General features: G+C 36.7%; 1 protein-coding gene across 1 annotated transcript; it reads right to left on the bottom strand.

Annotated features, from left to right (window-relative positions):
• Positions 1–337: 337 nt before the first annotated feature.
• LOC108486363 (protein CELLULOSE SYNTHASE INTERACTIVE 3) lies at positions 338–10,248 on the bottom strand. The gene is made up of 7 exons (XM_017790388.2): positions 9,482–10,248; positions 9,005–9,103; positions 5,733–8,802; positions 2,487–5,031; positions 1,764–2,218; positions 1,089–1,205; positions 338–937 (listed from the first exon to the last, which is right to left on the bottom strand). Exons 2-7 carry the CDS (start codon positions 9,064–9,066, stop codon positions 773–775), a joined length of 6,414 nt encoding a protein of 2,137 aa, XP_017645877.1. The 5' UTR covers positions 9,067–9,103; positions 9,482–10,248; the 3' UTR covers positions 338–772.
• Positions 10,249–14,187: the final 3,939 nt, after the last annotated feature.

Below are 14,187 nucleotides of genomic sequence, written 5' to 3'. Positions count from 1 at the left end.
AAACATGCAAATAATAGTTACAAACCTAAATTAACATTGATTTTTTTTATTAATTGATAAAGGTGAATTTTTTAATTCTATAAATAAGGTTAGGAAACCATCAATATGTAATTGATATTTATAAAATTAAAACTAAATAAATGAGATACATGATCATTTCTTAAAATCTTATTTGTGAAATTAACATCATAATTTTTATTCTCATTTGTGAAATTAAAAAACTTCACTGTCACAATATCAAATAATAATGGTATTTTAAATTTAAGGCTTTATATTAATATAATATAACAAAAATAATTTTAATTATATATTTTTAGAAATAGCACTGGTATGGATATAAGGAAGAAGCACAAATTCAGCCATTTCCATCATTATTCAAGGCAATACTTGGTGCAAAAATGCCCCCATTTCACCACATTTTTGCGATGCCATTTTCCCCCTTAACATGACACTGCTTTGCTACTCCCTAACAACTTATCTGTACAAAACAAAACGCCTAAACAGCTTTTATATTCCCCTACATATTTAGGGAACCTCTCTGATTCTCCTTTTTAATCTCAATTTAATAAACATTTTCATACTCTACATGCTAAGCATTTACTGCAAAACTGGACCTTGGATGGATAGATATATATAACAATTTACCTACACAAGCAAATGGGAACCGGTAGCTGTACCTGATAGTATTAACATTATATCCTTCAGCTGTAAATTTCTGCACCTGGTTTCATGGTGGTTGCTTGTATGTAGACAAATAAGCTTTGTAACCATTTTATATGCTATCTTCGTTCGAAATCATGTTTGTCCAGATAATCTTGATTTCAAGCGTTCTCGAAGACCCATCTTTGTTGCTATCATGGTTCAGGCTGAATAAACCGCTGTATACTCCCTCGGTCACGACTTTGTCTATTTGTATAGTCACTCTTCCTAGAGTTGTCTGAAAAAGCCAACATCTCCATCAGCAATCAAAATGCAAAACATTTGAAAGATCAGAAATATAACTGTTCATCTGAGCACCAAGTATCACCATATCAAGGCTGCGACAACTGAACTGTAAATTCAGCAGAACATCGGAAATTTTATTTTACCTTCCCGAAAGTATTTTTACTTTTGCAAATGATATGGAGTTTTTGTCCCTTCGGGGGCACGTCAAAAGCCCATGTAAAGGCTTCTTTCCATTCTGGAGAAGTACTGTGGCTCACAACCTAGTAATCATGCAAAACAACTAATGTTAAAGTATAGGCTTCGGTCGTAATAAAATAATGTAATAACATAAGAAGTTTCAGACAAGAATCATGGCGCAGATTTGAAAGCTATGCAAAAGGAATTGAGATTCTAAACTTGCTAATAAATTCTTGTTCTGAATAAATGTTTCTGGAGATATTTTACTGAATAAATGAAATGCTAAGCACTGAATTTCTGATAAATTTATACCTGCAAACTTCAAATTTTTTGAACAAAGAGAAACTAGAAAATCTTGATAAGTTGATGAAGTCATGCATGCCACAAATACTGTATAAAGTGGAAAATACAGGAGCCATAAAATAAAATAAGAAATGGTAATATGCCAAAACCCCAATTTTCTAAACTCTAGCAAACGGAAATCAGTGCATAGCTATAACTAAATTAGAGACCAAAAAGGGCTAAGACATGGAAATTTTCCTAAAAATAAAGAACAAGATACATTTTATACGGACATAGACCAGTCTATGGACAAGAGGATATACAAGGTTTCTTTCCAACGACTTTTAAAGAGTTGTTACCTTGGTTTGCCTGGGAGGACCATTCCCTATTGTCAATCGGCAAAATGCATTAGTGGCTCCCATGGCTTGCTTTAGGTTGTTCCCCCGCTTGATGGTAACAGTCAAACACCCTGGTAAGCAGTGCAACAGGTTGTCTGCTCTCTCATGGAAGCTCGGAGGACAGGTTTTCATCAGCATTTGCAAAATAGGAATTGCTTCAGCTGCAATCATGGACTGAGATTTCGCAATTTCTATAGGCATGGTTGACCAAGAATGTTTTAACAAGCAGAGGGTGTCTAATACAGCTTCCTGGGCACCCTCACCCCCGGACTTCAGTGCTCCTATGAGATGGGGAATACACAAGGTAGCCGCTTCAGAAATATGGAGCTTAGGAAAGTTGGCAAATATCACATTCAATGTTCTCAAGACTTCTTCATTAATAGTTGCAGCAGACCACAAATCTCTCTCTAGGGCAGCTGCACGGCAAAGTGACTATGTATTTCAATATTTAAAAACAATGTTGAGAACCAAGACAGGAATTTTTGCAAAGAGAAAAGTAAGAACTTGAGCTAGATATTGTCCGTTGGCTGAAGTCTTTGAAGTGTAAAATGGTCATTGTATAACATGAGGATAAGAACTTCAGACAGATATGAATTGAGCCAAGTTTCAAGCTAATGTAGAACGTTTCAAAATGAAACCAGCAAATTGTAAAAGCAAGAACAAATTGTTGCAACGTTATATCACCTGTCAATGATCTGATGAGCTCATTTGATACATATTCCTGAAGGGTGTGATTAGAGAATAAGAATTTGATAAGCAATGCTGCCTGCACAGCAACATCAGCATTAGGAGAAAGCAGAAGTTCCTGAATTACTAATATGCCACCGGCTTCAGCTACAGCTCGCCTATTAGTTCGACTCCGCAAAACAAAGTTTTGCAATGCACAAATTGCAACCATTTTCATGTCTTCTGTTGGCTGATCCTCGAGTAACCTTACAAGTGCACGACATGCAGAAACAGAATCACTCGCTCTAGCATGTCCTTCATGCTGGGAGAGGTCTCCAAGAGCTAAAGTTGCAAGGAGCCTCCCAGACTCAGATCTTGTCTGTGGGTCTAACAAATACTGTGCTAAGGGTGCAATGGCATACTTAGAAACCTTCATCTCTCGTACCCTTACATTGTTAAATAAAGCTTCAAGCAGTCTTCCAGAAGCTTCTTCACATTGGTGAGATCTTAGAAGATCCAACAATGCATCTATAGCTCCTGCTTCAGTCATTTGTTCAACACTTAAAGGATAGCTCCTTTCATGGACGATTAAGGCATTAAGAGCCACAGTAATGGTGCTCTCAAGTGTGGAATGCAACATTTTGACCAGAACAATTATAGGAACTTTAAAATAGTACTCGGCATTGAAACGCAGAACGTTGGAGAGAACCAAAGCAGCTGATTCCCAAACCACATGAGGAGGATGAGGATCATCTTGAATGATGACTTTTGCAAGCTCAAAAATACCTCCAGCATCAGCAACTGCCTTTGGCCAACTTGAAGAGATCTTTTCCAAAGCTTTAATAGCTGTTTGCTGCAGATTCAGTATACCAATTCCCGCAAGCTGCACAAGTGGCACAACTGCAGTTTTTGTCGTGATGTCTTGCTTAAAATGTTCCTGTGCAAGAAGATGAGTCAATAATTCAGTTCCAAGTTGCTGGATAGCTTGCGATGGTGATTCCAAAAATGAAATCAGAGGTTCAATGACTTGACTGGGAGTCAATTTCAGAGTTGCAAGGCTTTGTGGCTTCTCCAAGATATTTACAAGTGCTTGCAAGGCACTGTGCTGTCCCCACAAAATGAAATCTGGACGAAGTAAAACCATGAAAAGAGGCTCCACTATTTTTGCAGCATCTGAACTTCTAGCAATGGCATTATTATTTGTCAAAATCCGGAACAACTCAGCAATTGAGGAGCACAATGAACTGGACACAAGAGGGAGTTCCTCGAGACAATTATCAATAACACCAGCTTTGACCATGTCTAATTTGCGCGGTGTGCAGTCTTTCCCCAACTTTATGAGTGCACATACACTGGCCTCAATAATCAGATGGTTTCTCCCAGAAATCAAGCCAACAAGGAGATCCACAATGTCATATGCTGCTGCAAGCTCCACATGCTGCTCATCATCTAACAATCTCTCAAAAGCACAGATTCCGGACTCCAAAGCTGCACAACTATCAGACTGCATTAGAGAAATAAGTGGCTGTATGCATTCAGAGGCTAACGGATTTGATCTAAATTTAGAAATTCCAAAGAGAATAAAACAAAGTTGTGCAGCATCCCTTTTCAATTCCAAAGATGAAGCAGACAATAAAATTTTGTATAGACTCTCAAGTGGGTTTCCTTCAACATCGGTCATTATAGCCTCTTTTGAAGTATTTCCTGAAGTTAATTTGATCAAGGAAACAAGAGCAGCCTCTTGCTCACTCTCAGATGCAGCAGAAAGCATGTCAACCAGTGGTTGTACTGCCTGCCTAGCTAATTCAGAATCTCTAACAGTTTCAGCATAAAAAATTTGATGGAGAGCCCTTGCAGCACTGAATCTAGCGTTTTTTGAACCCAGGCGCAGAACAGCTATAAGTTGATTCAATGAGCTAAGCGATGCTTCATATCGAATAAGATCCTGATGGCCAAATAATATTCTTAGTAATTCACATATATCAGCCTCTGTTGAGTCTTGAGGGCTTAAAGATAGATATTTTGTTAATGCATCAAGAGCTCCAGCTTCACCCATAATTAATTTATTTGTATCACTTCCATCTGCTATGCGGGTTAAGAGTTGAACAGCAATTGGAGGGGCTCCGGGCCTATCTGGTATTGGTTTCAAGAGATCCACTAAAAGAGGAATAGATTTCCGTGCAGCAGAGCCAACTCTAACATCTTCAATTTCAAAGAGAGTTTCTAGAATAACTTGACCCGGATTCTGTCCTAGAGAAAATTCTTTGGACAAAGCAAATAAGTTAGGCATATCTGATTCCATGTATCCAATCAACGTTATCAACCCAGCAATCGCACCTGAATTTGCAATGACAAGATTTATTTCCTTGCTCCCACTACAAACTAGACTAGCCATTGCCTGAGCAGCAAAGTATCTGTTAATAACCTCTTCAGATCTCAGCAGAAGAGCCAGCAAAGGTATGATACACATGGTTTCAGGAGACAAAACAACATTTTCATCTTGGAACAAGACAGCCAGAAGCAGGGCGCTAATCCATATACCTTCAGTATCCTCAAGTTCTGCCTGTAAAGACACAGTTTTCAGCTAGGAACATTATGTACCAAGCATGATTGTACATCATATCAACAACAAAATTAAGCAATGATTTTAAGAGCAGGGAATTTATATCACATCCCATCTATTTAAAAAACATGTTCTCACTTTCACTCCACAATCATGTCAGCATTATATTCTTCCTCACTTTTTCTCAATTCTATGCTGTAACATCCAAGAAGATACCTTGGTCAGTTTGTTCTACGCATCTACAATCATGGCATGTTTCGCTAGCAAAAATATACCTTACATTTTGCATATAAGACATATAAGACAACACTTGGATAAGCTCCAGAAAAAGAAATCTGTACTGCATATAACAAGAGCAAAGTGTAACTGAAAACCTATTTAAAGTTGGTGCAAGTATTTAACCTTGCAGATACGTTTATACACTCTAGTCTGTGAGCATAGTTACATGACAGTATAATATTAAGGATCATTGGCCTGAAAATTGAAAAGGAAAAATGAACTAGACTTAACCGCATCTCACACTATCCCTCCAATTTTTGCTTATTTAATTATCAAAGACCCATATTTTAAGCTATGCTACAGAGCCAATAAGTTTACCTTGGAAGTCCTTTTCTGAAATCAATCAGAATAAAAGAAGAGGTAGTTCAGCATCTATTCCAGAGGTGGATTTCATATATAGAGAGAGGGAGGGGTGGATATACCTGGGGATTGGAAGCATAGCTTGCAAGCTTGTCAGAAAGCACCTCAAGTCCACCAGCTTCCATTATGGTAATTGTATTTTTCGAAAGGCAGGAAGATAGTATTGACAATAACCATAAAGCAACAGTTCCACCCAATATAGTAGCTGGATCAGGAACATCAAACTCCTTGCCTTCCTGGAATGCAGTTCTCTCAATAAAGTCTCTTGGGGCACTGACTTCAACTTCTAAAGAGGTACATCTCGTATTCCTCTTCACCATTTCCACTAAAGCTTCTACTAGAGGTGTTAAGCACCCGGATTGATCAAGTACATCCAATGACTGCTGTTTGTGTTCTTTCACACTACATGTAAGAAGTGCAGCCCCTCCAACTCTGACTTCCAAACTAGTAGAATTCATTGTTCTATTGGCTAGTGAACCAATAGAACTTGATCTTGCAACCAATAGATCACTGAGAAGAACTGGTTGCTCCCCACAAAGCCTAGACAAAATTTCTATGGACTTATCTTGCAATACAGGAGGCCCCTCAGCAAGGCATCGCACAAGAGGCTCTAAACTTGAGGGAGACTCGGCAAGTGTAGACCAAAGTGGATAACTTAAATTGATGCCCTTTTTTGTTCTACACAAGAGTGCAACTACCTCTAAAGTGTCAGCAGCATCAGTGGTGCCCATAGTCATTGCATTTAAGGAATCAACAAGTGAAAGAACAGCAAAACGACACTGAGAATTTCCTATAAGCACGTCACCTACTGGAAAATACTGGAGTAATTGATAAAGAGCCCTTGATGCATTCTTCTTACCTTCTGAAGTTCCATCTCCGAGCACTCTTGTCAAAGCCGAAACAATATCTTCAGCCAGTGCTTCTGCAGCAATATGGGAATCAGAGAGGAGATTGGCCAAGGCAGAAACAGCTGTTTCAGCAGCACCTATGAGTGAAGTTTTTGTTAATTTAATTAGAGGCTTGACGTCTGCTGCTGCAATGTAAGCCATTTTATTAGCAGTTTTTGACTTGGTTGGGCGAGATAGAGCACCCAATGCTCGAGCCGATTGTGTTGCAACATCTTGAGCCTTGCTGGTCAGAAGCTTCATACAAGGATGCACAATTTCATCAGTTGCAAGACTATCACATATATCTTGTCTTGTGCTAAATAGATCAGCTAGGCCAGAAGCTGCATACTCTTGAGTTTCTTCATTTGCGGAGTTGAGAACCTGAACAAGAGATTTCAGTCCTTTGTTAGCAGCAGATCCCTTATGCACAAGATCCTCATGCAGTGCCATTGTGAGTACGTGGCCCAAAACTCTAATTATATGGGCCTTTGAGCTTGAAGTATCTCCCAGGAGCAAAGCTAATAACAGATTAATAGTGGCAGAATCAGCGGTTCGGACAAGCTTTTTAAGAGCCTTAGCTGATGCTTCTTGCCCTTTTGGTCCACCAATTCTTAAAAGCCATAAGAATGCCGGTACTGCACCTGCACTTTCAACACAGGCACAAATATCTTCACTGTGACAGCATAAATTCCATAGAATATGAGCTGCATCCTCCCTAGCCTTCTGAGATCCTGTCTCCAATAACTGCACCAATGGAGGAATCCCACCAGCAGCAGTAATGGCCCACTTACAGTCATCAGCCTGATTAGTCAAGATGGCCAACAATTGTACTGCATACTCTTGGTGCTGTTCACTGGATAGGCCCAACAATGATATGAGCAACTGAATACCTTCTCTGTTACCAATAGCTTCCCAAACACCAACTTTATCACAGCATAAGCTGGTTAAATAAAGTATTAGATGTTCATGAACATCAGCAGCAGCCATTGTTATGAGCCCAATAAGCACCCGTTTTGCTTCCGCATGATTGAGCCATCGTGAGAGGTGGGTGTTACCATACAAGCTTGCCATGGCCTCAAGGACACGATCTTGGACTAGTTTGTTATCACGAGGCTTGAGTAACATAACTAATACATCCTCTACTTGTGCTATATCAAAGGGTTCCTCATCGAGACCAGAAGTCTGCTCAAACACCATTAGAGCATAAGCAAGTGCTCCTACTATGTCAGCGACAGCTGCAGCTAAGCAAGAAGATCGTGATAGTTCTCCAAGATACAGTATCAAATCAGACATCCCTCCGCAAATATTTGCTAAAGCATGTGTCGCATGTCCCTGCAGAGCCTGGGCATGCTCTCCTTGCATGCACTCTTTAGAAGGAGCAACTATAGCCCCAATGAGAATATGAACACCATTCGCATCTACAATGGCCTTCTTTGCTGCACTTGACCTTAAAGAAAGAGCTTCCAAAGCATCTGCAGCACTCGCACGGACAGAAGTATCATTATTCTTACCTACAAGATGAAGCAAGACTTTGACAACTCCAGAATCTATTACTTTTGGGATGCTATCACTGAATGCCAACATCAACCGGGCCAAAAGGGAAGCAGCATTGGATTGAGCAGCAGCATTATCAGAAGAGAGAAGATCCACAATGATATCTACTCCTCCAGCCTCCAGTGTAGCTCTCCAATAGCCATCCTTCTCACCACAGAGGTTCCTCAAAGCTCCAGTAACAAAACCTTCTACCACTTTGTCCTGTTTGTTTGTTGGACTGAGCTGTTCCCATAAAGTTGGCACTACACCTTCTGTAACAAATATTTTCATACCAACATGATCATCTGAAAGACCACCAGACGAAACTTCAAATATTGCCTCTGCTGCTGCCTTCCTGGTCTCAGTTGATTCAGACTTCAAAAGTGAGAGTAATGGTGGAATGCATCCACCAAGAAGCACCTTTAGCCGTAAGTCCTCATCTTTGCATAACACAGTCAGAATTGCAGCAACATTGAGTTTTGCTATAGGGGTGCCACTCCTAAGAATGGATATGAACAGTGGCATTGCTTGTCCATGTGAACCAATAATTGCTCTTGCTTCCTTTCTTGCTCTGGCAATACCCAGCATCTGCACTGTTATAAGTTCTTTCTCACTTGGTGAAGACATGTTGGCATGCAGTTGCTCGATAAAACGAGCAACTGTACCCACTGTATCATCAAGATCATCCGCTGCAGTGATTCCATATGATTCCCTAGATGTAAACCACCAATTCATTTGTCCACAATTAGCATTAAAAGAACCAGAAAATCCCAAAACACTTTAAAACATCATAATAAAAGAGAAACTATCCCAATTCTCATTCTATAGAGATGATCTTTGCAGATTCATAGTTAGATTCATTTCTTCATCTTCATCTGGATATTTTACTTAACTCGCCAGCCACATTAGCTCACCTCGGCTTAGAAGAAGATGAGGGTCCACAGTCTTGCGGTTCAGGGGAGGGAGACTTTGACATTACCGACAAAACCCACTTTAGCTTGCTCCTCGGTCTCCTGCAGAATCAGACAAACAAATATTCAACTAGATGACTGCTGGATCAGTCCATCAAAAAGCCAGAAAGTTGTCATATATAGAACACAACGTTTTATTCTTAGAAGCTTATTTCTCATATAAATCTTTGTCAAGAAGTTCACAACTGTGTTACAGGAAATTATCAATTTCACTAATCCACCCCAAAACCCTATGATTACAAAATCAATAAGGAGGAGAATAAAAAAGGGACTATATTAGACAATTCCCAATTTCCCAGATATGAAAATTACACAGCCGATACATAACCAAATATAATCCAAATTCTGCATCTTCAAAAAAAATAAAATAAAGCAAAATTCAGCTGTCAAAATCAAAATGATACTTTTAAAAAAACTTACCTTTGCTAAAATTGCAAATGCTGAAGAACTCCCACTTTATTACTAACACCAAACCCACCTTCTTCTCATCCCAAGAAGCATTATCGTCACTTTAACACTTCACCATTGAACCCAATTTTGCCCCAACATAACTAAAACCCAGAAAATGTAGTAATGCTACTAGGCTAACTCACACTTCAAAAGTAAGTAAAAGCTTTTGGCTTTCTTATTTACCAAGTATCAAAAGAAAAAAAAAAACCCAGATTTCAAAAATGGAAATTGAGTGATAGAAAAGAATCAGATCTTGAATATCAATTTATTCAAACCAAAATTAAAGAAGATGATAAAAAAAAAAAAGAGTATTATTACTAGTAATATTCAAATGAAATTTTGATGAGAAAAAGGAAAATTGAGAAAGAGTACGGAGATCAGATCAAAATAAGGTATTAACTGTATCCAACGAAAAAAAACAAGTGTCCTTTCCTTAACTGTCAAAAAAATTAAACAAATAAATAAAAAAACAAATTTCCATAAAAATGGAAAACAAGAAAAGGAAAACAGTTCTCCTAAGATACCTTAAAATTCAGAGTATGATAATGAAACCCAAATGAAAGCTACTCCCAAATCAAATATAAAACACACAGAAAGAGAGTTATCATAACGAGTTCACAAATAGAGAACAGTTAAAAAAATAGACACAATACAAAAGCAAAGAAAGAGAAAGTCTGGGTTTTTTTCGTTCTTTTTTTTAATTTCTAAAATTTATTCTTAACATTTTTTTTACCATCTTGTATGATTTGTTTTTATGTTAGTAATTTGTTTGTTTTGTCCTTTTTTTTTAATTAAAAAATGTCAAACATTGGGAAAGGGGAGTTATCACTGTAACTGTCAAACATTGCAGGTTTACCATTCTATAACTGTCACTCGGACTGGTAAAGTCAGAAACAGTGAGAAAATAACTGTCATTTTCAGCACTATCAAAGAGAAAGATAACAATAAATTAATAGTGAGTTTGGAGGATGGATTGAGGGTGATAAGCTATACCATCCTTATAATATTTAAATTTATTTTTTATTATTCCTGGATAAACATACCTCCAAATCCACCCTAAATTTGGGAAAAATAATTTTTACTTCACGTATTTCATAATTTTAATATTAATATTTTAATAGTTTTCAATATAATTATATTTATGAATTTAAATTTTCAAATCAATCTCACATATTTATTGTGTTCATATAAAATATTAAATGTGTATGTATTTTAATAGAATGGGGTTTTGGCCTTCTAATGATCGGCATCACTTGGTATTTTGGCCTCATGATTGTCTAATAATTGTGTCTGATTTTAAAAAAATTGAATTTTTTTGTTCTGGCCTTCCAATGGCCAGTATTAGGGTATTTTTTTTTAAAATTGTATCATACTGATATACAAAAATACTAGTATTTAAAAAAATTAGTTTTGGCCTTCTAATGACCGGCACCAGGTACGAAATTTTTTTTTTCGTGCTGGCCTTTTAATGGTCGGAACCAGGTACAAAAAAAAATTTAAATTTTTTTAGGTGTTGGCCTTCTAATGGCAGGCACCAGACTACCAGTATTTAAAAAAATTAAATTTTTTTGTACCTGATGCCAGCCATTAGAAGGCCAGAACAAAAAAAATTTAAATCTTAATAGTCTGTGTTGGCCATTAAAAGGGCGACACAAAAAATTTAAATTTTTGGTACACAGTGCTTGAGCCATTAGAAGGCGAATTTTTTTTAAATACTAGTATTTTTGTATATCAATATGATACAATTTAAAAAAAAATACTCTGGTGCTGGCCATTAGAAGGCCAGAACCAAAAAATTTAATTTTTTAAAGTCTAACACAATCATCAGGCAATCATGAGGCCAAAATACCAAGTGGTGCTGGCAAGTAGAAGGCCAAAACCCCATTCTACTATTCATTTCAGGTAATTTTGGTGATTGTTTTTAAACCTGAGTCATTTTTGTAAATATTAAATTTTTTAGGTCAATTTGGTAAAATAGCAACGAATTTTACACATTTAAAATTTGCATTATTGCTCGTGTAATTAGAGCATCTCCCTTGGTGTGTATCAAGTTAAAATTTGCTAATTATGGACTTTACTTTCCTTTATTGTGTGTATTAAGGATGAAAAGAAAGAAAAGAGAAATGGAAAAATAAAACTATAATAGAAGCGGGGGAGAATGATTGCATTCTACAAGCAATTTTGACATTAACCAAGATGTAAGACATCTTTTGATGAAGGTAGTATATTGGAACAAAAAGGAAGCAATGATTCATCTTCTAGTGCAAGTTGTGATTCAAACACAACGGCTGAAGGTGTCAATCTTAGGGATGAGGTTGATGTTGAGTCTTGGAATGAAGGTGTCCACAATGATCACCTTATATTGAAGTTAAAATCAGGTGCAATCACAAGTATACGATTCACAAAGATTGATGCATTGTTAAACTATTCTCAAGAGCAAGCCAAGTTGAATGATTTTAGTGTGGTTAGGAGGATCAGTGTGTAAAAAAGGGTTCTGAAGTCCTCAAGTATGCTTTCTTAACTTAAGATAAAAGTGGAAAAGCTAGTGACAATAGTAGTAGCCAAAGAAGTAGCTATCATGCAATAGTAAATGTTGTATTAGATAATGATGGAACATGTTGTCTAACTAAAGTAGTGAGAAAAGTTTCTTATGAATTGCTTTCAAACATGTCTAGGCTTGTAGATGCATGTTTTAAATGAATTAAAGAGGACTTTTAAGACAAATAATATGGCTAGCCTTTGAATTTGCAAGCGCACTAAATTAGTCCAAGTTCAATGAGGTGAGCCAGATGAAATAGACAGTTTACCAAAAGATTGTAGAAACTATATTCGGATCAATAGGAGGTTGATTCTTAGGAGAGTAATGATGAGTCATCACACAAGTTTTTTTTACGAAATGTAAAGGAAAGATAGGGACTTTTAATTACCACTGGATAGCTATTGATGGTGATAGAAGATTGAAAAACAATTATCTAGATTTATCCCTAGAGTAAAATAACATAAGAGGCCTTCCATGATGTTATTAGTTTCAACATGACTTATTGTGTGAACAAGTACAAGATGCATTTGTTTAATTTGTGGGAGTTAAACACCATGGTTAGTTTATCTTTCTTGGGTATGCTCTGATTTCATGTGAAGAAGTAGCAACATTTAGGTGGTTGTATTCAACGTGACACTCTGTTATAGGTGACATTCATCTTTATTATATTTTGATTGACTAGCACGAAAGCATAAGGTCAGCGATCAATGGGGTAATGCCTAGTGCAAATCATAGATTCTGCGTATGGCACATCTACACTAAGTTGCCTGCGAAACTTAAAGGAGTAAAATGTAAACACTTTATTAACTTGTATTTTACGAGTATAAATATTATAAATCCTAAAAGATAAGAATTTATAGAGTTTAAATTCCTTAGATTCTTATCTTGTACATAGACACGAATCTTAGTCATTGATGTAATTGAATCTGTATAGTTAGATCTGGGAGAGCTCAACTATAAATATATGTGTTTCCCTCATTTGTAAATCATTCATTGTTCAAGTAATAAAATATATTGAAAGCATTTACTTAAACATATTGTGTGCATTGCTTTCTTGAAGCTTTTTTGTTTGATTCGTTGTTTCTTTGCCTTTTTAGTTTGCTTCCGCTTTATTTCAGTGCTTTAAAAAACTTCCTTGTGTAGGGAAGTGACTAAGGCCAATCATCAAGGAAGACCTCAACTGTTGCACGACATAGGTGTCTGTGTGTCACAACATTGACCTTTCATCACCTTAAGGAAGTAAACTTCACCAAAACCCAACTTGAAGTAGCTTGTCATTGAGGTTGCGATACTAAGTGTGGGGTGTCACGACATTAAGCCTCAAAGTTACAATTCCAAGCCTTCGAGGCAAGCCAAACATTGAACTAAAGGGAACCCAATGGCCAGTTGTCTAGGTTGCAATACTAGCAAGGCCGTGTCGTAACACTAAGTGCCCCCTAAGCCAATGTCGTGCCCATTGTTATTGATGTCATGAAACTTGGTGACTGAGTTGAATTGAAATCATATATTGTACAAATTGATTTATAGTGGATTACTCTATGGGAAAAGCTTCGCAAATGTAAAAAAATTTTAAAATGTGTAATCAAACTTTTATATTCATATCTTATTTTTATGCAACCAAATGAATGAATTCTCCCTTCTTCTTTGGTAAATAATTACAAATTTTGAAAAAAATTGTAAACATCATATATCTTTTTATAAATGGCACATAGTTTTCTATTAATAAAGGGATAATATACTCTTTTGCCCTTGAAATTGGCAAGTAAGTTCTCTTTGACATGTGTGCTTTTTTTTTTTCACTTTAGCACTTGAACTTGACAATTAGGTCCATTTTGGTCCCTAAACTTGAAAATTATAAAAGTTTGATGATGTGGTACTCTGATATTGTGTCACATCATCACTTGAATTTTTAAAATTTTATATAAATTTTTAAGTGATGTTATTGTACAATCTCAGAGTTTCATATTCAGTATTTTAATAATTAGATCGATGGTTGAACAAGTCAAACCACTGGTTCCCGATTCATCTAGTTCGACCGGTTAGACATCCATATCAATAATCATTAAATAATTAGTTAAAAATTCATAAAAATCTAACAATTTAAAAATATATGGATTTTTGTCCCGGTTTAACCCAT

Source organism: Gossypium arboreum, chromosome 6 (genome assembly GCF_025698485.1).
Source record: "Gossypium arboreum isolate Shixiya-1 chromosome 6, ASM2569848v2, whole genome shotgun sequence".
NCBI lineage: Eukaryota > Viridiplantae > Streptophyta > Magnoliopsida > Malvales > Malvaceae > Gossypium > Gossypium arboreum.
This window is presented reverse-complemented; position numbering and strand designations above follow the sequence as displayed.

Excerpts from the sequence above, each read along its gene's own strand:
- LOC108486363 (XM_017790388.2), bottom strand. The coding sequence starts at position 9,066 with ATGTCAAAGTCTCCCTCCCCTGAACCGCAAGACTGTGGACCCTCATCT. Across the intron at positions 8,803-9,004 it reads TCATCTTCTTCTAAGCCGAG|GGAATCATATGGAATCACTG; the intron begins GTGAGCTAATGT and ends GTTTACATCTAG. Across the intron at positions 5,032-5,732 it reads GCTATGCTTCCAATCCCCAG|GCAGAACTTGAGGATACTGA; the intron begins GTATATCCACCC and ends GTGTCTTTACAG.